The sequence below is a fragment of the Protopterus annectens genome, chromosome 7.part0 (genome assembly GCF_019279795.1).
Source record: "Protopterus annectens isolate FY-2018-M chromosome 7.part0, PAN1.0, whole genome shotgun sequence".
NCBI classification, from domain to species: Eukaryota; Metazoa; Chordata; order Ceratodontiformes; family Protopteridae; genus Protopterus; species Protopterus annectens.
This window is the reverse complement of record NC_056739.1, coordinates 293,993,923-294,021,542: the sequence shown is the minus strand read 5'-3', so window position 1 is coordinate 294,021,542 and position 27,620 is coordinate 293,993,923. Positions and strand designations below refer to the sequence as shown.

At 40.9% G+C, this 27,620-nt stretch overlaps 1 protein-coding gene across 6 annotated transcripts in view; it reads right to left on the bottom strand.

The window, feature by feature from the left end:
• The window catches only part of TMCC2 (transmembrane and coiled-coil domain family 2), a 1,263,302-nt gene that overhangs the window by 171,057 nt on the left and 1,064,625 nt on the right, over positions 1–27,620 (bottom strand). For all 6 annotated transcript variants that reach the window (XM_044076803.1, XM_044076805.1, XM_044076807.1 and 3 more), the window contains one exon: positions 376–1,301. In XM_044076803.1, coding sequence (XP_043932738.1) covers positions 376–1,301 — 926 coding nt within the window. The remainder of the gene's footprint in view (positions 1–375; positions 1,302–27,620) is intronic.

The window sequence follows — 27,620 nt, the reverse complement described above, 5'->3', positions numbered from 1 at the left end:
CACATCAGATTTTTAAATTCTTTGAGAAAAGTACAACCATTTCTTTAAGCAGACATTTTGGATGCTGAAAAAGATTTTTAAGAAAAGACACACTTCCTTATAGCTCTCTGAAATTGTTTTTCTACATGCAGAACAAGTTACCTTCTACACATTTGCACCACTCTGATACCATTCCGGGGAAACAATGCTCACTGTGTCCACATGTCTTTGATGTTCATCTTTATCAAATCTATATTCCAAATCCTGGTCCAAAATGGTCAGCTCACCTAGTGCTTGAGTATATTAATATGGATATATAATGTACACATCCTAGCCACAGATAAATTAGTTTGGGGCTGCTTATGTTTACAGAATGGTCTACATGTGGTAACCTACCTGTATCTTTCTTCTTGCAAGCATTGTGTCATGTATGTATAGTCCCTGTGAAGCTGGGCTTTCAGGTCCTCAATATCATCTTCTAAATGCGACTGTCCATCTTTGATCTCTCTCAGCTCCTCTAGGATTGTTTCAAAGTTATTGTGGTGGCTGTCCAGAGTATTTGATTTAGGGCTTCCCATTCCTCCAGGCCCTGCCCCTGAGTTGCTACCACCAGGTGATCCAGAGGTGGCACTAGAACATTCATCATCAATGTCACTGCCATACTTGGAGCTAGACACCAAAGTGGCACTCCCACTCAGAGTCCTGGAGGCCTCCTCAGGGTGGGGGTCATCCATGTCTTTCAAGTGGGCAATGTTGTCTGCACTTCCAAATTTGTTTCGGATTAGGCTCGCAAACTCCCTGGGTTTAGAGACAACAGCAGTGTGAGTGACTTGTGATAACCCTTTGACTCCCTCCACCACACCACCACCAAATCCACTAATACCTGCTCGCACATTAGCACCTACATCCTTGAGTCCTTGTTGCATATCACGAAGGACATCCTTAGGCTGTCTTGAAGGTCCATTTTGCTCAATCTCCTTCAATTTTTTGTGATAGTGTTCAAGTTTCTTGTGTAGCTGTGCAATGGTCTGAGCAGACTTTTGGTTCTTCTTCTCAAACACTTGCTTGATGCGTGAGGCCTGTTGTTTGTCTGCATTATTGGCCAACTTGAGGTATTCTGCAACATTGTCATCGCGGGCTTCTTGCTCAATCTTGATCTGCTCTGTGAGCTTAAGAATCTTTTGATGAAGATGATCTATGGCGGCCTTGGTCCTCTGGGAGTCTGCAGCAGCATCAGGAACATCAAGGCTAATGTTGCCATCAGAGCCTCCATAGATTGTGTTTGGTGGCAGACTAAGCGTACTCAGTTCTGCTTTGTCAAGCTAAAGTAAGAAAAAAAACAAAGAGCGTTACAGTGTGAAAATATTCTGTACCTCTCAATTTCCAAAGAAATCACAGTAATGATAGAACATAAGGTGTAGGACAGTGAAAATAAGAACTGTAATAAAGACTTTAAGCCAGAACAGCAGGAAAATATTCTTGAAGCACAGTTTTCAAATTAAAGCTATACATATCCTCAGTTACTATTTCACATAGGTAATAATTATTCATCCACTTAGTAACTGGTAGCGCCTACTTTTATGATATGCATATTTTACGCATAATGTAGACGACATGCAAATACAGCAGTGTATACAGTTAAAACTGAAGAAAATACATTTTTATTACTGAATTCGCAAGAAAACACTGGCAGCAAATATGCAATATGATGCAACTTATACCTTATACTATCTGGAAAGATTACATTTAAAAATAGTAAAAATAAAAGTAAAAGAGTGAAATTGCCATTCTGAAGGAAAGTCACTGAAGGAAGACAATTGCAACTGTAAAGGGCAAGGTAAAAATGCAGGGCAGTGATGAAAAGGTTTGATAAAATAGTAAGTCACAAACTTTTTCAAAGTTAAAATCCTGATTGCACACAGGGTATTATATCCATGTTTGACATCTCTCTTACATTCTGTTTTCTATGACCTTGGAAGAAAATGTTCACCTTTTCTTTGTCATTGTTTTCCGTGCTTCTCTGAGTGTCACATCTAAGGCTGATCTCCTCTTCCTCCATTACAAATCATGCCCCCCCCCCCTTTTGCTATGCTACGTACTGTTTAGGTGAGTGAAGGACAGGGTGCATCTGGTGGCAGCTATAAGAAATGGTTCACCTCACCACCACTTGCAGAGGCATGCAGTGATTCTGGCATATACATTGCCAAGACATTTCAAGTCTCAGAACAACAGTCAGTACCACAGCTATCCACCCAGGAAAGGAAAACTGTCATCAAATGCTTTCTCTCTTTTTAAGCTGTTCATTAAATAATCTAATGCTGTTTTTCAAACCAGATTGCTTGCGCTGCAGATAGAAATGCAATTATATGACTGCAGCTTGTCAGAATGATGACTTCTGTAAGGTGATCAGCTTTCAACATAGCAGAAGAGAAATGCAAATATGAGTTTCTATATGTCTCTCCCTTCATCTCACCCCCCCCCCCAAAAAAAGCCAAATGGAGAGTGTGTGTGTGTGTGTGTGTGTGTGTGTGTGTGTGTGTGTGTGTGTGTGTGTGTATGCATATATACATATATATTTCTATCTATATGTATATATATATATATATATATATATATATATATATATATATATATATATATATATATACTCACACACACATAGATATAGTAGTGAGTGACAGAGACCAGAAAGAAATTTGGATTACCACTCAACAGAATTATTTATTGCATTTATTGGTTTATTCTCATTTGTTCACCAGAAAAGTCCGTCTGGACATAAAACCCCATTTCAGCAGAGGTCTGGGAAGAAGTGTTCATATAAAAAGAAATAATTAAACAAAGATTCCGATATCTTCACACAAATCTACAAAATGCACAAAAATTTTGACTTGATGAACTGTATGCTTTACAGTAGCCAAACAATTTGTAGAGGGGAGGCCGAGACCTGGGATAAGGAAAAAGAATAAAAGGAAATCAAGATGAGAGGCTAACAATGTAATGTCAAAGTATGAGTGCTGACCTAGCGAGGAAGGCCGTAGAGAAGCAGATCAGCAGTTAATAATATAACAGGAAAGAAAATAAAAAGTAGTAAATGTGATGAACTTAAAAAGAAAAAATAGTGCGAGTAAAAATGGGCTGAGAGAATGGTGACTAAATGACAGAAAACTTGAATAATGGTGTTGAGAAGAGTCAGTTATATGGGGTAACAATGGATATTCATGACAAAATGACTAGAAGACCCAATAACTTACTCAAATAGCAAAAGTGAGTAGAAGAAGAGATGATATGAGGAAGCCTTAGTTTTAAAAAGCAAAAAAAAAGATGTGTACGATGGTTGACAGCCAAATAGCAGAAAGATGAGAGGGGAGTAGAAGTACAGTAAATGTGGCATTACTACAGTCCTTGAGGGGAACAGAAGGATATGAAAAGTCAGTACGCTTATTTACTTACAGAGATATAACTATTATCGGTGTATGATTTGTTAACGTACTACACGAGACATAGAGTCTTGAGGGGAACAGAAGGATATGAAAAGTCAGTACGCTTATTTACTTACAGAGATATAACTATTATCGGTGTATGATTTGTTAACGTACTACACGAGACATAGAGTCTTGAGGGGAACAGAAGGATATGAAAAGTCAGTACGCTTATTTACTTACAGAGATATAACTATTATCGGTGTATGATTTGTTAACGTACTACATGAGACATAGAGTCTTGAGGGGAACAGAAGGGTATGAAAAGTCAGTACGCTTATTTACTTACAGAGATATAACTATTATCGGTGTATGATTTGTTAACGTACTACACGAGACATAGAGTCTTGAGGGGAACAGAAGGGTATGAAAAGTCAGTACGCTTATTTGCTTACAGAGATATAACTATTATCGGTGTATGATTTGTTAACATTGTTGGATGAGGTAAAACAAAGTTATAGAACAGCGTTTGCCTAGTATCGAGCATGAGCATAGCTGAGAATTCAATTGGTGTCATTTTAGTTGCAGCTTAAATGATTTTAGGTTAATGAGTCAATTCAGAGTGAAGACATGGGGTTCCAGATTTCTGAAAGGTATTACAGGTAAAGCAAGTTACTGCGTTTTGTTTTCCTCAGAGAGAAGTACTCTGCTAAGAGAATCATTTTGGAGAATGTTCTTTACTGTTACCTGGTCAGGTTTAAAGAGGATGAGTAGTCACTAGTTGTGACAAGACTAGTCAGTGGGAAAACTCCATCTTATTTAATTCTTTAAAAGCCAGGCAATGTGGGATGTGTCTGGGAAAAAAAACTGTTTAGACTAAACTGAGTGTGGGGTGTGGGAAATGTCCAGGTTATTACTCTAATATTAGGGTGAAAGTGAACCATATACTAGATTGTAATGCCTTGTGAAACTTTTCCTTTGTTACTTCAGAATATTAACACTGGTTTCACAGATGCCCCACAAAAAGCAGAAGCAGGTTGTACACATTGTATTTTTTTTACATTTTGTATGCAGCAGTGAACTTTCCTTACACCATGTATTTCACTCCTCCAGCGTATAGTGATCTAGTATCAGTACACAAGTCAGAGTCTGCTAGTTTGTCAGACATCATGGCTTACCTCTTAGCTGTCCCTGATTTTGCCTTGTATTTGTGCCCTGACTCTCCTGGTAAGCCACGGAGGAGCAGAGTTTGTCAGTAATGCAAGCCATTAGAGTTTGTTTTCAGTGCATGTTGATAAAAAGTTAAGAGAACAACATTTTTTTAAGTGAATTAGACTAACATTTAAAAACTGTCCCTGATTTTTGACCTTTATTGCACCCTTATTTCTGGCTTTGTCCCTGATTCTTTAGCAAAGTAGTTGAACGTTGTGGTTCGTGGTGTGTGATATGTGTCCTGGAGATAACTGTGTACTAAAGGTGGTTATAGCACTAGTGCCTTACACTTCAGTTGCACAAGGCATCAGCTAACAAAGTTTGCAGGTGACTGCAAACTGGGATCCATAATAGAATCACCTAATGATGTAGACATTCTACAAAAGGGCCTCACAGAGACAGATGCTTGGTGTCAAAGTCATGGCCTCAAGCTCAATGCCAAGAAGTGCACTGTCATCCCCTTTGGGAAAACCTGGTACCCATGAACTACCACATAGGCAGTAGCTCACTAAACACTGAAAGTGTGATAAGAGACCTCGGAACACAGGTGGACAGCAGTCTCTCCTTTGATAACCACATCGCCACAGTAGTCAGGAAATCCTTCTATGTGGCACACCTCATCAGAAAAGGGTTCTCCTCTAGAAAAAAGGAGGTCGTTGTTCCTCTCTACTCATCCCTCATCAGACCCATTGTAGAGTACAGTGCCTCATTTGGCATGTATCTCACAAGACACCTACAACAATTGGAAAGGCCATAGAAATACCTCACTAAGAGGATTACTGGCCTCAAACAGATGCCATACGCAGACCGTCTCAAAAACTTCCAACTCTACTCTGTCACATATTGCCTACTCAGAGGTGATCTCTGCCTAACATACAAAGCTATGTCAAACCAGAGCTGTTGGAGATGCTGCACTTAAAGAAATCCCAATCTCTCCAAACCACATGCTCCAGGGACCTAAACCTTGTCAGCACAATAAACAGAACATGCTGGAGGGATAGATTCCTGTCCCAGAGACTTCCCATACTCTGGAATAAACTACCCATTCATGTCAAGCAAAGCTCCTCATTGGCCCTCTTTAAGAAAAATCTTGAAGACTAGATGGGAAATAGAAAATTCACCCCGGGGATCACTTCTGTGGCACTGCTTGATAGGGGAAAATAATTTTCTTGGGTGGCGAAAGCCAGGGAACCTTTCTGGCTAGGCTTATATAGGCCCAAGGGCCGATAGCCTAGTACCTACCTATGAACCTATGAACCTATAATGTTAGGACTTATGCAAAAGGCTGGCGACAAGTTTTCCCACTTTTTTGTAACACTGCTAAAGCAAGCATCTTTCAGTAACTTGTAGAGGAAAAGGTAGGTTGATGCAATATTCTTCCTTGCTTGATCTGTCAGATAGGGTTTAACTCTATACAGGGAGCCAATTTATTGGTGAATTTTCTTAACCAATTGTCTTATATGAAAGTCACACAATGTTTTAATTAACATTGATGTTGAGTAGCTTCATGTTAGTTACAAGTTTGATCTTAGCACTGTTAGTTGAAATGGTTAAGTGAGTTTTCTGTTTAGAGAGTTACATGGGGTGAATAAGATAAGTTTGCTGTGTTTGCAGTTTAAGAATAGAGGTAAATGACTCCTGTGTATACTGTTGTAAATTATCTAGATTCTGGAAGAGCAGATAAGTGCTGAATCATCTGTATGTTGGACTGTGATAGCATAACTATTTGCAGTATGAAGGTCATTTATAAATAAGTGCAATAAATGTGGACCAAGAAGGGAGCTTGGGTGATGCTTACAGATACTCAGAGTAAGGATGAGAAGTTATTTTGGCATTATATGTCTAAATTCTACCAGAAAGATAACTGGAAAACCAGGAAAGGGTATGGTTAGGCTAAGAATGAAAAATAATCCCATAGCACTCACCAAAATGCCCTACTGTGTTATAAATGGATAATGATAGCAGACTTTTTAATTTTATTTCATGTTGGATGTTCTGCCACATGGTTATTCACCAAAATATCTGGGACAAAGTAAAATGGGAGTACTTATATTAATTGCAAGAGGAGCTGTAATAGTGATAAAAAAGGGAAAAAGATAATGGTGGATTTATAGTACGAATGGGCTACTGGCATGGGAGGAGGAAGATTACCCTGGAATATATTTATATTCCACCTAAAACTACTACAGTGGAGTTTAAGAAAATTCTGGGACAAATAATCAGCTTTCAGCAGGGATTATTACTTAGAGGTGGGGAATGGAATTTGATTTGCAACAGTGAGGATGTGTCTGTGGGACCCAGAAGGGAAAATAACAAAACAGGGCAGATTTTTGAAGAAACTTAGGAAAATATTTGGTATGGAAGTCATGAATTTAGTAGTAGGAGTTTGGAAAGAATTTACATATTATTCTCCAAAGTACACTTAGGCTAGACATAAATTATATTTTACAGGAACATGTGCATTCAATTGAAAGTTTTGATATGTATCCAATAACTTTTACAGATCATGAACCAACAATAGCTAAAATAAAAATGGAGGGTAATGAAATAAAAATGAGACAATGGCTCTTCCCCACCCTTCTGTTAAATTATGAGGAATTTAAGGAAGAGATAGTGGGAATTATTCAGGAGTTTTAGAGAAGATAGACATTTCTTCTGAAAATATAACTATGGAGTAGGATAAACTTAAAGTGGAGCTTAAAAATAGTGGAAATAAGAGATATGGTTAAGAAGCAACAAGGGTTAATTTAGAGGGACTGACAAAGGTTACAGTACTGCAGAATAGGGGGAATCTCAGAGAACAGGAATAGGAGAAATTACAGAGTGCTATAGAGAAAATAAGAGACTACCTTGATAATATGGATGAGTAGGCCAGTGGAAGCAGTTGTATTCCCTGATAAAATTATTGGGTTGATTAGGAGCCAATTTATTGGTGAATTTTCTTAACCAATTGTCTTATATGAAAGTCCCTCTACTAAGGAATCAAATGTGAAAATGAATGTGGGGAGGTTCCTCTCTGATAAGTTCTGTTTGAGCATAGAAACCAGGCATGGATGTCATCTTTTCCTCTTTGTTATTTGCATTATATTTGGAAATAGGTTGCTTTAAGGTATGCCATATGTCAGGTGTTTGCTTTTCATGTAGAATACAGGATAAAAGTGACGTTCAGACATACTATCCTCAGAACTGAGAGCCCCAGTAGGAATTCCAGTCCAAGGAAAGGAAAGAGGTAACCAGTACATGCAAAAGTAAAATGGACCAGGGGGAGGATGGATGGAGTGAATACTTCAACATTGAAGAGAAGGACATCTACCATTACAGTAAGAGTTTACACAACTGTACTATGTCCTTCCATATCACTGTTGTAGTATTCATTACATTACATTAGGGAGAGTGCCAACGCTCAGGAATAAGATAGGGAGGAGGAAGGACCAGCAGAGCCCTCTAGGAAGTTATAAAGGATGGCCCTAGCAAAGCCAGCTCTAGCGATGGAGATCCCATCCAACTTTTAGTGCTTGGTAAATGTATGCACAAGCGTTCAGTTCAGGTAACTGCCTCAAGAACAGAGTTAGTATTCAAACCATTGAAATAAACACCAGAAGAAGCCACAGTTGTAGTACCATGAGTCTTAACAGAATAAGAAAGGCTCTTAGCATGAAAGGAATAACAAAAAGAAATAACTTTTGAGATCCAAGAAGAAATAGTCTGCTTGGACACAGCTAATCCTAAAGACCTGGGCTGAAAGGAAACAAAGAGCTGATCAGATTTCCTAATACTCTTAGTCTTACCCAAATAAAATTTGAGTTGTCTGTGCACATCCAATGTGTGCAGTGCCTTTTGACTGGCAAATGATGAAAAGGGGGGAAATGGGCAAGTGAATACATTGATTAAGGGACAACTCATTCACCACTTTGGGTATAAAAGGATTAGTAAACAAAAACACCCTATCGTTATGAACCACCAATAAAGGAGGATAAGCTAGAAGGGCTTGAAGCTCAGACACCCTTCTGGTAGAAGTAAGGGGCTAACAAAAGTGCAGTCTTCCAAGAGCAATGTTGCAAGGAAGTTGAAGCTGCAGGCTCAAAAGGAGCCTGAGTCAATTTTTCCAAAACAAAATTAAGATCCCAGGGAGGAGGAACAGGCTTCCTGAGAGACCTAATATGAAGGACACCTTCAAGGAATTGTTTAGCTTTAAATCTAGAAGATAAAGGTAGACAAGAAGAGATAGCTGATAGATGGGCCTTAACAGAAGAATAGGTCAACTAAGCATTGAGCAATTCACACAGATAAGAGAGAGCTAGAGGAACATCCACAGAAAGTGGATCCAGATTACGAGAAAGACACCAAACAGAAAACCTCTTCTCTTTTGATAAATAGGATTTCCTAGTATTGGATTTCAAGGCCTCCTTCATGAGCCTAAGCATGTCCTCAGAAAAAATGTGTCTTTGTGGAAATCCTATCACCCACAGTGTCAGTTGAAGAGTGGACAGGTAAGGATGAATGAGAGATCCCTTGTCCTGTGTTAGTAGGTCCATCCTGTGAGGTAATGTGTGATGACTGCCTTTGGCTAAATGCAGAAGAAGAAGGAACCGATGCTGTCTCAGCCAAAAGGGAGTCACCAACAAGATTTTGGGAGCATCCTGTTGCATTTTGAACAGGACGTTTGGAATAAGGGGAAGGGGATGGAAAGCATAATGAAATATCCCCTTCTAAGAAAAAGATAGGGCATCCACTTACGAAATCAGAGGACATGGGACTCTGGCACAAAATAGAGGAGGTTGTCTGTTCAGAAGGGAGGCAAAAAGATCTATTTGAGGAGTACCCCACTGGTGGACAATGTCCAGAAACACATCCTTGTGAAGCAGCCATTCATGGGGTTGAGTTAAGGACCTGCTCAATGTGTCTGCCACAATGTTTTGACCTGAGGGAATGTAAACCACCTAAAGAGTCACCTGCTACTGGATAGCAAGACCCCACACTATGAGTGCCAACAGGCAAAGAAGATAAGATCTTGTCCACTCCCCCCACCCCCATTTCTTTACGTACTGCATCACTATGGTATTGTCTGTAAATACCTTGAGTTATCTTGAGGAGAAAAGAGAATGAAAAGCCTGAAGCACCAGCAGAAGAGCTCTCATCTCTTTGACATTGATGTGTTCCTTCTGCTGAAGAGGTGACCACATCCCCTGCAACTTTAAGGAGACAAAAGCTACTCCCCATCCCACATCTGAAGCATATGAACAGCTCCTGAGAGGGAATAGGGGATGAAAAGGAAGCCCTGGATTTAGAGACAACTGCTGGATCCACCAGTGAAGTTCCTTCTTGAGACAAGTTATAAGAAGAACTACAAATTCTAGGGAATGCGCATGTCGAAGCCAAACTGTCTTCAGGAACCACTGAAACATTTTCATTTGGAGTTTAACCAGAGGGAGCATAGAGATGGTGGATGCCATATACCCCCATAGCTCTCAAAAACTCCCTGGCTGTTATAGTGGTCAGAGGAAGAAGAATTTGTAAGGAGGAAATGAGTGTTAAGGCCTTGGGAGGAGGCAGGGATGCCAGCATAGGCACAGAAGTGGACATAAGACTGAAAGCTATGAGATACCACTAGTGGTATTCTTTTCTTCAATGGAAGCACAAGCTACCTTTACTCTGTCAGCTCTTCTTAATAGCCAACTGGATATCAAGCAGACAAAATAAGGGATTGTGCTGAGTTATTAGTTTTTCAATAATGACAGCATGGGTGATTTCCTCAAAGGCTTTGGCCAGGTCAAGATGGTCAGGTTGTATGGAATGACCATTGCCCATGTTTTTTGTCATCTTTTTGAATATGTTAAGTTCAGAAGGTAGGATTGGCCTTTGGCAAAGCTAAATTGATTAGGTTCTGTGGCCAGGAGATTAAGAAGTTTAAGGAGAAGGTTCAGAGAGGCAATATTTGGAACTGATAAGAACATGCCAGTACATTATCAAGGCCAATGAATGGTAGTAGACTTGGTTTTGCACATGGCCAAAAGGATTTTATTGGGGGTAATTTTATAGAAAAGATGATTGAACAATAAAGGGAACAAATGTCAGCTGTGGCAATGGGGTTGACAGCAGAAGTGCTGCTCTTAAACTTTTCTAGGTCACCTGAATTTCCTTTAAAAAAATCTCCAATGACAGTGAGGTTTCTCGTCAACCGTGTCCGAGTCCCTCCTTAATCTTCCTCTCCAATTTCTCCCCAGTACCTGTTAGACTTGCCCATTTGGATACGGCCCCCCAGAGAATGAAGAAGAGATCAGAATGTCCCATTACAGTATCAGCCACTCTGCCAAATAGGGGACATTTTTGTTAATAAGAGAAAGGAAATCCTACTTGAGTGGAACTGCTGACATGAATCACTGCACCCAACATCAGCTAGTTCCAGTTATCCCGTGTTTTTTACTGCAAACATCCATTACTGAGGACATGTCTAATTGCAGGAAGTGACCCAACCCTCCTTCCTAGAGCTAACACACATTGCTCCTTCCAACCCCCCCCCCCCTGCTAACTTTGCTCCTCCGGTGTCTGAGCTGCTAATGAAGCTCAAGCAATCTGTCCCACACTCACAGCTCCATCTCACCACACCGTGGAGGTGGGCTTTGGACAGGCACAAGTTTTCGAGGAAAAGAATAAATACTTGTGGTCAGAGTTAACTGGGGAGGTGAATGTGCAGGCCATGGTTCAGGCATGGGTTGCAGAGATGAAGACATGCTCATGGACATTATACCTTCTTTTCAAGAGAAGTAACACTGATTAGGTTTTGGAATCTTTAAGCATGGTCATTAGTGGTGGCATAGATTTTACAGCTGCTGATTTGGCAGTTATACCTGCCAAGAAGGAATGGTATTAGGCTGGAAAGAGATCTTATTGCAGACAGGTAGCTTCCGTGGTTAGTGGGGACATGGTGTGAGATATGTAGAAAGCGTTGATGTGACAATTTTATTAAAGGTAAATTGGACCTATATGAGTTTTCTTTTTGGGTCAAGGGAGAATTGCCTTAGATGATGACATCCCAGATAAATATGGACACTCCTGTGCAGTTTCCTTTGTGAATGAAGGCAACAGAAGCACTAAACCAGGTACAGCAGAAGTGATATCAGTACACTGATAACAAGTTTCACTAACTATAGAGATACAAGTGTGCTCATGTTGGAGGGCCACAGCTTTAGTATCTTTTTGTTCACACATTTAGTATTAAGCAGTGCTGCCTCAGTGTAGTCTACATTAGAACTTGCTATGTTGTAATGTCCTGGAGATAGACTGTTCCTAAAAAGGGATGACTAGGGTAGCAGAAATTTTAACCAGTAAGTAAAAGCCATCACGAAAGAGGTGCAAAACATCCTTGGAAAAACAGCAAGGCTTGCCATCTATTGCCTCTCACACCGTCATAAACAAGATTACCCTAGAATGACATCAGCTATCTATTCAACCATTAAAGACCTTTGAATTGAGGCATCACTGTTGGAAATAGCAGAATGTTGCTCATGACTAGTGTCTTTCCCACCTCAGGTACACAGATAGGAGCTCCATTGTGTATCTTTGCATCCCTTTCTGGCTGGAGTGCCAAAGACTGTTCACCCTAATTCAGGCGGTCACTGAATGATACTCTTACTTATTGAGATGGAGGGGCTGAAGAATGTCATAAATACTGGCACCAGAGAGACAGCTTGTGATCACCCAGAGACAGCCACATGAGGGTGGAGTCACAACTAACTAGGCTGTTTCCATTGGTGGATGTAGACTCTGTGGACTTTAGGGATATAAGTTTGCAGTCCTGGTGACTCATAGAGGTGGTATGTGTAAGTGACAGCGTTGTGGGTGGTATTAGTGTACAAGTGGTAGCAGGACCAGGTCTCATCATTTGCACCTAGGGGTCTCAAGCAGGGATTTCTTAACTATGTCAGTGTAAGTTAGGGTAGTGGAGATTTGTTGTGCAGGATTTGGAGGGGGGTTACAGACTGTAGTTTAACATGATAGATTAGCTTTTAGCTTGAATAAATACTTTTATCTCTCTCAGAATGCACCAGTGGTAAGTACCAACAGGGTTCTGTTGGTAAAGATGAGAAAGTTTCTCCACTGTCTCATACTTCCAAGTTCAAGTAAGCTGCACATAGAAGGGGCAAAAGAAGACTGAGACCCTGTACTGCCACAGGTAGTAATGGACAAGCCAGGTTAGTGGACTGATACAAACAGCAGTCAAAGTTATGTGCAGCAGATAAGGTAGGCTACTAGCTGGTACAGTTAAGGAAAACCTTTTATTTAGTAAGGGACATAAAGTTAAATCTCTTGTTAAAAAATAAGTGCTGGGTTTCTGTGACAGAGCTGAATCTCTGTTAAACAGAGTGCCAAGGTTCTGCAGCTATACACATGTAAGTTAAGTTAAAGGGAGTTTCAGGTTTTATATGCTACAGTACAGACTTATCAGCTAGAAGCTCCATAGTGGGTACCAGGTATAACAATCTGCCATCTGATGTAATTGTGATAACTCAGATGGAAGCAGTTAACATAAATATTGAACAGGATGCAGTGTAGAAAGAGCTAGTACTGTGTAAAAATGTCAACAGTAAACCACTTGTAACCATGTGAAAACATTTCAGTCAGAAGCAATTACTAATAGTGAACAACTGATTGCAACTGCTAATCCCGAAAACAGCAGTGCCAGTAACAGCAAATAATATCAGTGCAGCAATATAACAAAAATTCACAGCAATAGATTGGCAACTGAAGAAACAACTGTATTATGCAAATACTAAAAACTGCTAATTCAGTAGTAATGACTGAAATAACCAAATAAAAAAGCTGAACAGCTGAATATGTGCAACAAGAGACAACGTGCAGTACTTGTTGAATAAAGCAGAGGAACAGGGAGTGCTCACTTTTAATAGAGAACTTAAATTTGTCCTTGTGTTAAGATCAATAAAAAAAGAATGCTTACCTTTTTTTTGGAGTCAAGTATCCATCCATCCACACCCTCTATTCCCCATTTTTGCACATGGGTTGGAGTGTCACTTCAACAGTGATGGCCATCTAGAGCCAACGTTTACACTGCTGGATGGCTAGCCCTGCCATGGTTGTAACTCTATACCACAATTCACACCGATTGCCAATTTAGAGTGTCCAATCCACCTGCACATGTCTTTGGAATGTGGGAGGAAACTGGAGCTCCAGTAGAAAAGCCACACAAACACAGGCTGGACATGCAGAATCACACACAAAGCACCCCAGCTGATAATCAAACCAGGGAACTTCTCCCTGTGAGGCAAAAACACTTATCTGCTATGCCATTGTGTTGCTGGAGTTAAGGTCAATTAAAATAGAGAACTGGCTTATATATGCTTCTTTCACCCCTTACCTCTACGTTTTGCTGATCAAGGTCATAACAGATGTAGCCAATATGATACAAACAACTTCAAGGTGGCCCAAGGCACTTGTGGCCTACGTTACTACTACCGATGGTATCATCCCCTCCTTATCTCTACTCCATCCAGGAGACTTTTCTCACACGAGTCAGTGGTACTTCTCAGTCTCATAGCTCTTAAACACTTTGCTAGCATGTCTTGTACAGATTCTTTATATTTCTTCTTCTACACGCAAAAGCACAGACCTTAAAGGAGTTTCATAATCTTTTATTTTACCTGTAGCTCTAAATATTTGATTAATACTTACATACATACTGGAATTACACTAGTAAAATAGTACAGTTCTGTACACTTACCATAAATGTAGATGTTCGAGTGTATTCACTGTTGCAGTCATCACATTTGGGTTATCTGACTTGCAGTAGCCCTCAGTCGGCCTGATTAACAAAGTCTTGGGTCCTGCGTCAGTTGCTGTCTCTTCTTCCAAGACGTCAGGTAGTCAGGGGTATAAAACATGCACCCGATGCTATTACATCCGTTTTTCTTGCCCCAGATGTCAGGTACCCCCTTAATGGGAAGCAATAAAACATATATATATATATATATATATATATATATATATATATATATATATATATATATATATATATATATATATATATATATATATATATATATACATACATACACAAGGATATACCTCCAATAAAAAAGCAAATACATCAAAAAGCTTTTAAACATAGTAAAGGAGAGTAGAGGTATAGCCACAAAAAAGTCAGGGAGCTGGAGGGAGGGTAACCAGGACTGCAACAGTGAATACACTCGAACATCTACATTTATGGTAAGTGTACACAACTGTACTATGTTCTTTGTATTTCACTGTTGCAGTTATCACATCTGGGTAGATTCTCAAAGCTAACGATGGGAGGAGGAATTTAGATAGCATTAGGACCAGCTATGAGACCCTGCAAGACTGCAGTGGCAAAGCCAGCTCTGGATTTAGAGAAAATTGGCAAATGGTAATGCTTGGTGAAAGTATGTACAGAACTCCAGGTAACAGCTTCTAGGATGTCCCTGGTATGGACACCTCTGAGAAAGGCTGTAGAGGTAGATGCAGTCCTGGTTGAATGGGGTCTGATCCCCTGTGGGACAGGATTTCCATGGTGCTTATAGCAGAAATGAATGCAATGACCTATCCATTTAGAAATGGTTTGCTTTGGAATAGCCTTCCCCTCTGCCCCTGCAGCAATTGCCACCAGCAGTTGTTCAGATTTCCTTTGAGGTTTAGTCCTGTCCAAGTAAATTCTAAGTTGTCTGCGCACATCTAAGGAGTGCAGTATCCATTCCCCTTTTTTCTTTGGATTAGGAAAGAAGGTTGGCAAATGAATGGACTGATTAAGAGCCACACTGGATATCACCTTGGGCATGAAGGAGGGATTGGTTCTGAGGGACAACCTGTCCACATGAAAGATGATGAAAGGCTCCACTGCTATAAGGGCCTGTAATTCAGATACCCTTCTTGCAGAAGTGATTGCTAAAAGGAAGGCTGTTTTCCAAGAAAGGAATTTTAAATCTGCACTAGCAGCTGGCTCAAAAGGAGGAAGAGTGAGTTTCTCCAATACAAAGTTGAGGTCCCAGGCTGGAGTTGGGGCTCTCTTGGGTGGTCTTAAATTTTTGGCCCCTCTGAGGAACTGCTTAAGCAGTGGATGAGAGAAGAGAGGAGGTTATGTGTTATAATGAGCTGAAATGGCTGAGGCGTGAATTTAGATGGAGGAAAAAGAAAGGCCTTTGTGAAGCATCTCAGTTAAATATTGTAAAATCTGAGGTAGGTTGGGTGCTGCTGTGCTCATCCCTTGACATTGGTTCCAGGCACAGAATCTTTTCCATTTTTCAGCATAAGATTTTCTAGTACTAGGCCTTCTTGCCTCTAAAATGATATCCATCACAGGTTTCCTGAGGGGTGGTAAAGGAGAGATTAGGTAATTAGCTAGGCTGCTAGGTTCAGGGTTTGAAGCTGAGGGTGCAGAATCTGGTTCTCCTGCTGAGACAAAAGGGTAGGGGTCTGAGGCAGGTGCCATGGGGCCAACAGTGACACTGTGCAAGAGGGGGTACCAGTGTTAGCCTGGCCAGTCTGGTGCAATCAAAATCATCCTTGGTTTGTCCTGTTTGATCTTTAGAAGTACTTTGGACAGGAGAGGCAGAGGAGGAAAGGCATAAACTGATAGGCTTTTCCAGCTGAAGAACAGAACATCCACTTTCCAAGCTTGTTTGTGGGGAGTCCTTGTGCAAAATTTGTCCAATTGGTAGTTCTGGGGGGAGGCAAACAGGTCTGTATCTGGGTTCCCCCATTTGTTTGTCAACATGTTGAAAATCTTAGGTTCCACTTTCCACTCGTGTGGGTCCATGAGGTTTCTGCTTAGTTCATCTGCCAGTGTATTTAGTTTTCCTGGCAGGAATTGAGCTTGTAGATGCACCTGGTAGCTCAAGGTGGTGTTCCACAATGCCATGGCTAGTCTGCAGAGAAAGTAAGAATGGGTACCCCCCTGCTTGTTTATGTACCACATAACAGTGGTGCTGTCCGTCTTTGCCATTAATTGTCCTGGAAGAATGTGATCCTTGAAGGCTGTCAGAGCATTCTGTACAGCTAACATTTCTTTTTGATTGATATGCAGGTGGATTTGATTTGGGTTCCATTTGCCCTAAATGCACTTCCCTGCCAGGTGAGCCCCCCCCATGCATAGTCTGATGCATCTGTTGTTAGGGATTGGGCGGCAGGGGGTAGAGTGAATGGTAGTCCCTTGTTTTGGTGGCAGGCCTCTGCCCACCAAAGGAACTCTAGGTGTAGGCAAGGTATGATAGGAATCATTGCTTCTAGATCCTGAGAATGTCGACACCATAGGCTTTTTAGATACCATTGTAGTTTCCTCATATGCAGTCTTGCATATGGAATTAGAAGAATGCAGGAGGCCATGAACCCCAAGGCTTGCAGTATTTGCCTTGCAGACAGCAGGGTTTTTGTGGCCACTAGTTTGAAGTAGGTTGTCAAATGAATTTGTTTCTCTGGCATGAGGAAAGCCATCTGGGAAGTTGTATTCAAGCTTGCTCCCAGGAATATAATTTTTTGACAGGGTACCAGGTGTGATTTCTTTTAGTTTATGGTGTACCCCAGACGAGGTAGCACCCTTTGTACAAAAGCCAGATTATTCAAAAGGATGTCCTGGCTTTCTGCCTGAATTAGACAATCATCCAGGTATGGGAATATTTGAATATTTCTTTGCCTGCAAAATGCAATGACTGGAGCTAGGCACTTTGTGAATACCCTGGGCACAGTAGATAAGCCATAGGGCAGTGCAGAGAACTGATAGTGCATGTAGCCTGCTTTGAAGCATAGGTATCTTCTGCAAGATTCCCTGATTGGGATGTGCAGGTATGCTTCCTTTAAATCGAGTGTTGCCAACCAGGCATCTTTGCCTAGCATAGGAAGCAACTGGTGAAGAGTCAGCATCTTGAATTTTGGAATCACCGAAAAGGTGTTTAGAGTAGACAGGTCCAGGATATGATGCCATGAATTCTCTTTTCTGGGTACCAGGAAATGTCTTGTGTAGAAACCTTGTCCCTTTTCCACTTCTGGTACAGTTTGAATAGCCTTTATGCTTAAGAGAGAGAGAGAGTACTTGCTTTTGGGCCTCTGCCCAGTGATTTGGGGGTAGATCTGGCCAACCGTTTGGGGTTGGTAATGTGTGGAAGTGAAATCTGTATCCTTGGGACACTATATTTAAAACCCATTTGTCCTGGGTAATGAGTTGCCAGTTTTTTGCATGTAGAGCAATCTTTGCCCCCAAAGGGGCAGTCAGTTGAGAAGCACTTGGAAGTTTTAAAGTGAAGTCATTGAGACAGTTTACCATAGGGGGGAGTTTTACTACTCCCAGATTTGGAAGTGGGGGCCCCCCACTGCTTAGTCCTGTGCGTACCCTGGGACTAAAGCCTGGGTGTTCTGCTGGATCTGGGTTTGGACTGAGAAGGCCTGGAAGAGGCAGGAAAGGACCAATTCTTAGAAGGCGAATGCCTACTAAATCTTGGAGGTTGTACTTGTAAGAAATCTTTAACAGTTTGCATATATTTAGCTTTTTCCTCCATATTTTTAAGAACTTCTGCCTTATTGCCAAAACAGGTGGTCCTGATTTAAGGGAGCATCCAGTAATTTAGCTTTAACATGATCTGGCAAGGATTGCACTTTAAGTCAAGCATGCCTTCTAAGTACAGACCCAGTGACAGCAGTCCTGCAAGATGCCTCTAGTGAATCAAAACCACATTGCAAAGTATGTTTTCCAACTTATTCAGCAGAATGCATTAAATCTGGTAAATCCTTATTTTCAGCACAATCAGGAATCAACATCATTTTCTGTTTAAGCAATCCAGTAATATGCTGCTGATACTTTAACATATGAAACTGGCAGTTTAAGGCCCTAATGGCCAAGGTTGCAGAAGTGTATACCTTCTTACCCCATCTATCCAGCGCCCTGGATTCTCTATCAGAGGGGGTAGGATTATTGGCAGTAGTAGCTTTAATTCCCTTGGGTCCCTGTGAAATGGTCTCAGGATCCGCAGTAGCATTTTTGAAAAGGAACTTGTGAGAGTCAGGAACCTTGTAATATCCATCAGGTTTTCTGGGAGCAGGAGGTAAAGAGTCAGGGGCCAAGCTAGATTCCGAAAAGGCATCATCAACAATGTCTATTACAGGAGGGATAGCTAAAGGCCTGTGCTAGAGCAGGAGTAAGAAATCCCTGAGCCTCTTTTTAGAATCAGACAAATCCTGACTTTCCCAATGAAAATGCTCCATAAGAGTATGCAAGGTTTCACCAAAAGAGAAATCCTCTGGGGGAAGCAGAAGGAATAGAGTCCTCAGCATCAGAATCCTCATAGTTAGATAAGGGTAAATCCTGGTCATCAGAGGAAACACAAATTTCAGAATCCTGGTCAGAAATATCATAAGCAAACTCAGTCCTAGGTCTCTTTACGGGGGAGAGTTTGAAGAGTAAAGGGACCTTCCAATAGTGCTTCATTTGATATGCTTTGGTATTGCTCTTTATAGCTATATATTTTGCATTGTATCATACATCTCAACATCTAAGCACAGGAAATCTGGACAAAGCCTAAAATAATGGTGAGATAAAACCACAAAATCAAATTTGAAATATTGCTCTAGCTTTACTCCATCGCATATCGCCTACTCAGAGGCGATCTCTGCCTAACATACAAAGGTATGTCAAACTCAGAGCTGTTGGACATGCTCCACTTAATGAAATCTCAGTCCCTCCTAGCTACATGCTCTAGGGACCTAAACCTTGTCACCACAATATACAGAACATGCTGGAGGGATAGATTCCTATCGCATTAGCACTCTTCAAGAAAAATCTTGATGATTGGTTGGGAAATAGGAAATTCACCCCAGGGATCACCTCTGGGGCTCTGCTCGACAGAGGCACAGGAAAATTATCTTCTTAGGTGGCGAAAGCCAGGGTACCTTTTTGGCTAGTCTTATATAGGCCCTAGGGCCAATAGCCTAGTACCTACCTATGAATTTAGAAAGTTGCTAGAATAATAGGTTTTGCATTGGCATGCATTTTCTGAGGGATAAGGAGTCTGAAATTCAAATGTACGCCAGTTTTAGTCAATCATCAATGATTTGCAAACCACACATTTTATGAAGAACTGAATAAAAAATGAGGCAACAATCTGGATATTTTGCAAAATTCTAGAGTGCAGAAAGGTAATTATTGTGTATAGTTATTGACTGCGTGTTGTATTAAATTCTTTATTTGTCTTAACTAAATTTACTCTCAGTTTGCAAGCTAAGGTTTAGGCAATTCAAAAATAACAAGGAATGATTCTGGCTTTATATGATTCAGAACAGCAAATGACATGGAAACAACAGTGAAAGGCAAACATTACTTTGTGGTTAACTCATAAATCAGTATTTTCTTAAATCTTATTCTGAACAGATATTACAAAGTTGTATGTGTCCATTTAGTTAGATAAAAAAAAAGATATATGCCACCCATATAAAACAAAAGGTGCTTCAAATGTATTACTCCCACCTACACATTAAAAGCAGACACACACATCCCTCAACATTTTCATTTTTGGAATCCCAGAAATGAAAGTATTCCTGGAGTTTTCTAGATAAAAGGATGATATGCTAAAGAGAAAACTCAAAACCTATCTGTTTGGAAACTCTTGTTGGTGTAGCGGCATTGACACCAGCACTGGTATGCTGAACATCTTGGGTTTAAGTCCCAAATAAGGTCTAATACTATCCATTCATTCCTGTGTTACTACCACCTTGTAATGTAGGTGAGCTTCATAAAAGAAAGTTAAGAGATATGTCCAATAGCACTTGCACAATTTTTTGGTTTCAACAAGAATGGACATGTAGATACCCACTATCCTAATCATGTTTGTCTGCATCAGCTGACATGTTTGTGGACAGACATGAAGAAATTTCAGGCAGCTTTCACACACTCCTCTTCAGACAGGTACACCCTTCCCCTCAGCACTGACATACAAGGGTGACCACTACAGCTCTTCCTTGCCAGCTGGTCAACAGCTAAACTGTGAATGATCATTTGGACATACTCATGCTCAGGCTTCCTGATAGGAATTACGACTCCTGTTCTGATGGAATAATCAGTCTGTAGATTCTTACTGGGATGCAGTCCAGCTAGATGATCATTGAGGAGCCTATTCCAGACCCCCCAGATGCCCCAAAGCACTGTCTGGTTAAGTGACTTGCTCAATGTTACACAATAGGTGAGTGTGGGCTGACAGGAACAAACCCTGTACCACAGGATCCACACCTCACAGCTTTAACCTTCTGCACCAACTGTCAGACAACAATCTAACCATTATACCATCTCCAGAGTAGTTCACTGTAATGGGACGCACACACCTGTCAACACTCTTCTGTTTCATCAAAAGTATGTTGGCCCCCCAGGAGTCAAGTGATAAAAAAGTCTAATGGCACTACAATGGTCCCTCTTGCAATGCTAGAAATCATAGTTTGATCTTTAAAATTGGCAAGTCTCACTCACATCAAGTGACATAAGCAAGAAAGCGGCAGATTTTCTGCAGCTTCTGCCTAGAAGTCAATAGTTCATCTTATGCACAGGTTACTGTAGCTAGTGACAGTCACTGAAAAAGAGCAGCACACTCAGAAAATCATACTGGTGTAGAGAAACAGCATGCTGCTAGCATGAAAAGTGGCAGTCAACAGCAGGACGCGTGACCTTGTCTTAATAAGGAAGCCTTGACTGTGTTTGTTTAGTGAGTTATTTAGCAGGCTTGTCAGATTGTTAGAAAAAAATGCATCATTGTTCAGTGGCTGCAAGGGAACAGGATGAAGCAAGACAAACCAAAGTGGAACTGTGGCAGATGACTGGTGCCAGAAGCATGGCCTCAAACTGAATGCCAAGAAATGCATCATTATCCCCTTTGGGGAAAAGGGCATCCTCACTAATTATCACATTAATAACAATGTACTAAGTATGCAATCAGTCGTGAGGGACTTGGGCACCTGGGTTGATAGCAACCTGACTTTTGACCACCACCTTGCCTCCGTTGTACGGAAGGCTTTCTACATGGCCCACCTCATAAATAAGGGTATTTTACTAAAGAACAAGGTCATAACATCCCTGTACTCCTCTGTTATCAGACCCATTATCGAGTACAATGCCCCCTTTGGCATGTATCATGCCAAGCACATGCAGCAGCTGGAGACACCACAGAGGTTCCTGACCAGGAAAATCCAGGGCCTCAAACACCTATCCTATACAGATAGGCTAAAGGCCCTGTCCCTCTACTCAGTCTCATATAGACTGCTCAGAGGTGACGTATGTTTGGCATACAAGGCCATCTCAGACAGAGCCTTGATGGAGTTGCTGCATATCCGTAAGTCAAACTCCACTCATGCAACCCACACAGAAGGCCTTAACCCGGTCTGTGACATTAATAGAACTTATTGTTGGGACAGACTTGTGTTCCAAAGACTCCCCCATCTGTGGAATAGACACCCTCTCCATGTGAAGCAGAGTACCTCTCTATCCCTCTTTAATATGAACCTGGACAACTGGATGAGAAACAGAAAATACACCCGTGGGATCCCACCTGTGCCCCTGCTGGATGGGGGAAACAGGTGCTGACTTTGAGGGAACATGGGTGAAATTCTTGGCTAGGCTTATAAGGGCTTCCAGGCCAATAGCCTAATATCATCCTATGAAACTATGAACATTATGCCAACTAACATTCCATTTACCTCACTTAAGCGCTTCCACCCAATCTAGATCTGTGTTTTCTTGCCCTTCTTTTTGTCCCACTTGAAATGCAAAGCTCACGAAGGAGCAGAATTCAGCAGTCAAGAAGAGATGAGGACTTAAGTAAAAGTGAACCTTGCAAACTGAGAGAACAGAGGATCCCCTACACGAGGTGGCAAGATGAAGACAACATTTAATAATACTTGGTTAAAAAAAGATGAAACTGAGTAGACTGAATAATAAACATTAGGAAAATGATGGCTTGTATAATTAAATTTTGAATTGAAAACACAGACCTGAGATTTTGCCATGACAAATTCTAATGGAATTCATTTAAGAAATCTGTAGCTGGACTGAAGTATTAATGAAAGAACTGATCATCGCCCAACTCACTTGTTTATTTACATAGCTGTGTCCTAGACTGCAGTTTGTACCGTCTATGTGTTTCTTATGCAGTCAACTTTTTCGCCTCCTACACTGCCCCAAATTCCAGTAAATGCTCCAAAGAAGCTAAGAGCTGGAGCATGGTGGAACACTTACATACAACTCTTACACAATCTCTAAAAATGTTTGTTTTTCCATCTGATTCCAGATAAAGTACCTTCTTGTCTGATTTTTTCACATCTCCTCCCCCAAAAGCTAAGGAAAAAAAGACATTAGACCAAACACTGGAAAAATTCAAAAGTGAGATGTGAGAGGGATGTACAAGGAAAAAGTATATGTATGAGACAGACATGAAAAGTAAGAAGGAAATATAGTTCTTTTACAGAATATTAGCAAGACCTGCCAAATGAACTGTTTGTTTCTGAGGATGCATCCTCTACAAAGATGCAGGCATGGTTGAAACTGTCTAGAGGAAGGCAGTATTGGCACCAAAAGTAATTTGAAAAGAGCATTTAAAGGAGCAATAAATAGTGGAACCATTGTGTAATTCTGTAAGCAGAACCTTGGCTGTGTCCTCCGGCACCCAGTAACGCTCCATGATCTGACTCCCCTCAACTCTATGTCATGAAAAAAAAAAGAACATAAATTCAACACCTATCTCTCCAGAGGAACTTGTTGGTCCAGTGGCACTGACACTGGCATGGTATGCTGGAAGTCTGATTCAAAAGTCCATTCTTACCTGATCTCTACCCCTCAAATCAAAGTTGTAGATCTTGTGCTCCCCACCTCTCTCCTAAACAGGAACATGCCCTCTTTGTCCCTCAGTTGTATGTTGAGAAAAATAAATCATCTATGTTTAAAAACAGTAGCAAGCTCCCTTCAACATGTTATACTACACAGAAAGCACTGAAGTAGGTGCTTCAGCCCTGACAGCAAAAGCAACATTTCATTTCCGTACCAACATTTAGAAATCCGAATATGGAAATCAATGCCTGTAATGCACAAAATACTGACTGTTATCTGCTAATAGTGCCCCGTAATGCTTTACACCCAGGCAGCTTCCCATGCTCCACATCATAACTACGCTTCTGCCTGTATGTGGTTGAAGGACTTAACAGATGTAAAGGCAGCACTTTTAAGAATTGTACAAAAACATATAATCCGACAATAAGGGATAGATGACAGAGTTCAGTTGCTGATTTAGGAAGTGTTGTGATGGTTTAAACTCCTAGAAACATTGGTAGAATTAGTGCAGGCTACATACATGGACCCAAAGACAAAAGTATAAAAAGTGTTCAGACTCACAGAGGGGTTCAGTTCTGAGCCTACTACTGTTCATACTGGTGATGGACTACATCAGCAAACAGGTCAGAGGGGACAGATCAGCAAAACTACAGCATGCAGATGGTGTGCAATTACAGACAGAATCTTCACAGGAACCTGTCCTAATTATAAGGCATTGGAAGCAAAACTTAAGGCAGATGGATTGAAACTGAGTACACATAAGACAGTGGACATGGCAACAAATGGTGGAAAATCAGGAAAAAACCTAAAACAGAAATAGAAGGGAAAAGGTATGAAAGAGGAGGCCAAAGCAAGGATCAGAGGTGCTGCTATGACAGAAGACAAAACTTCCAAACATCAGTCCATCTTAGACTGGATCCTGGTATCTGACCCAGCTCTTGCACAGCAATCTGGTTGTCTTTCAGATACCCTAAGTGACCATCATCCACCCTACCTAATTAGGAACAGATCCCAAACCATCAACCAACCTATCCTCAGAGTAGTTAGAAACAAAAAAACCTTTATAGCTACTGATCTCATCAATACTCGTTGAGTACTTTAACACAACCTTCAAAAAAATCTTAAACCATCATGCACCCCCTAGAACCATTAAAATAAAAACTAACTATACCCATGGCTAAGAAAAGATACTAAAACTATAATGAAAGAAAGGGAAAAAGGCCTGGATTCAATATCAGAAAAACAATACCACTACTTTGAGACAAAACTATGTAGCGCTCCGAAACAAAGCCAAAAAACAAATTAAACTAGACAAGTCCAGCTACTATACAAGCATGCAAGAAAAATATGCTTACAACCCACAAAAATTCTGGGCCTCAATAAATGCTATACTGCATCCAGGAAAGTCCACGACTCTAACCCCAGTGCTTCCAAATAACCATGAAAACATTCCTACTCAGTTTAACAAATTCTTTACCGAAACAGTCCAGATCCTTGCCAATGCCCAAAATAGTACTAGCAGCCCCACAGCAATAACTACCCCAACCTACCCCATTATACAAAACAACAGCCCCAATTTTCACCTCCACTCTGAATCCACCAAATCAATATCTAAACTCCTTGGTAAACTTAAACCAACCACTCTAGCAGCTGATAAGCTGCCAGCAGACTTCCTTCAGATCTCAGCTGAAGCTATAGCCTATCCTGTCTTGATTCTCATAAACAGACCTCTCTCAGAATACAAAGTCTCCACCTCATGGAAACATCATATATAATTCCACTGCACAAAGGAGGCAACTCCTTAGAGCTCACCAACTATTGCCCAATAGCAATCCTATCACCTTTATCCAAAATATTAGAAAGAGTTGTTCATACTCAACTAATAGAGTACCTCCAGAATAATAGCCTACTCTCCATATCCCAGCATGGCTTTAGACCTTCCCATAGCACCATGACAGCACTACTATCATTCACCAACATAGTTAACCACCACAGAAACAAGGGTCTATTTGTTTCTTCCATATTCTTAGACCTATCAAAAGCCTTTGACATGGTAAACCACAGTCTGCTTCTTGATACCCTATCCACCCTAAATATAAGTCCCTCCTCTATATCATGGTTCAACAGCTACTTATCTGCCCATCAGCAAGCAGTCCTATGTTGTTGTTGTCTTTCGGTTTTTCCTAGTTAGGGGTCGCAACAGCAGAACTCCGGTCCGCTAATGATTGGCAGTAGATTTTCATGAACGCCGAGGTGCCAGCTCGACGTTCAACCTTCAACGAAGGCACGCCCATTTACGCATGTCTTTCAAACTCTCACCCAACCGCGGGGAGGACATACAGATTCCACACAGAAGGCACTCCCTGCACTTCAGCCGAGAATCGAATGGGAGAACCTCTTGCTGTGAGGCAACAACACTACCGCGGCACCACCACGGAAGTCTAGCAAGCAGTCCTATGGCAGGACTAATTGTCCACCCTGTTAACAGTAACCATAGGAGTCCATCAAGGATCCATCCTTGGCCCATTGCTGTTCTCTCTATTTACAAATCAGATCTTTTCATCCTCTCCCACTGCCTCAATAGTACAATATGCAGATGACACTACCCTCATATGTGTTGCCCCTACCCTTAGTGAACTGCAAACCCTTACCCAAAATAACTTCACCCTAGCCAAATCTTGGTTCACAAACATCAAACTTCTTCTTAATCCCAAAAAAAACAAACTAATTATTTTCAGTCCTGGCAGAGCTCCTCCCCTAAATAATAATTTCACCATTAGCAACAAAGAAAACATTCAAATCAGTCCAACCACACACACTAAACAGCTAAGCGTAGAAATAGACAATAACCTGAGGTTCATCATCCACATAGCACAAACCATTAAGAAAGTTAATAAAACACTTTGTCTCCTCTACAGGAACAAACAGTTTATGACAAAATGCACCAAAGTAACCATCGCAAGGACTTATCTTCTATCCACCCTCCTCTATGCCTCTCCCATCTTGACCAATCTCCGCCAAACTGATCTAAATAAAATGTAATCTTGCTACAACAAGATTGCCAAGTTTGCTACTGAAGCCTCATATAGGTCCCACCATTGTCTATCCCTTAAGCAATTCAACTGGCTTGAGTTGCCTCATATACTTCTACTCAATCAACTCTCTATAGCGCACAAACTCTACTACTTTCCTGAGATAACTCCAGCACTTCAGCACCTAATTCAGCCCCACATTCCCTCTAGAGCCTTAAGATCTAGTAACCAGAATCTCATAACTGTCATCAAACATAAAAACGAAGCTGGTAAGTCCCTCTTTGCCAGCACCATTGCCAAAACCTGGAACACACTACCAAGCCAAATAACTTTTACCTCCTCCTTTATTCAATTAAAAAACCTCCTGAAAACCCACTATCTAAGTAACTGGCTATGCTCATGCCACTCACCAGGCTAATCCATACCAAGAAAATTTGTTAGGGTACAGCTATGTATAAACAGTTTCTCCCGTGAAAGCTTCCAAACCCGTATACATTTACCTTACAAAACTTACAACTGCAAAAGAAAAAAATGTACCTCTGATTGTCTACTGTAAGAAATGTTAATCACTAACTTGATGTCCTGTTGTGTGTATATATGCTATATGTATGTTTGTTAATCACCAGCATGTTGTCCTGATGTGTATATACGTCATATGTATGTATGTTCTACTTCTTTTTACTCTCATGTAATGTATTGCAATGTGGAGCTTTTCTCCCCAGGCCTCCGCTGAAAATGGACCTGTGTCCAGTCAGACTATCCCGGTCAACAAATGTAAAATACATAAAATAAATAAATAAATAAGAGTGCCAATGAATGTGAAAAGCTAGATGTACAAAGCACTGGTGAGAACAGTACTTCCCTATGCGAAGAAATCTAGCCTGTGATGGCAAAGCAATTGAGGAAGCTGAAATAATGGAGATGAAGTGCCTGAAATGGTAATAAGGTGCACACTGTGGGGACAGACAAATAAGGGCATCAGGGCAGAAGTCAAAGGAGCTCCAATTACAGAGAAAGTCAAGGAAACCAGACTGTGGAGGTTCAGTCACATGCTGAAGCAGAAGATATTTCAGTAAAGCAGATGTGGGAGAGACAGGAAGATGGTATGAGGAAATGCAGAAGTCCATCAGGAGATGGACGCTTGGACTGCATGAAAGAAGA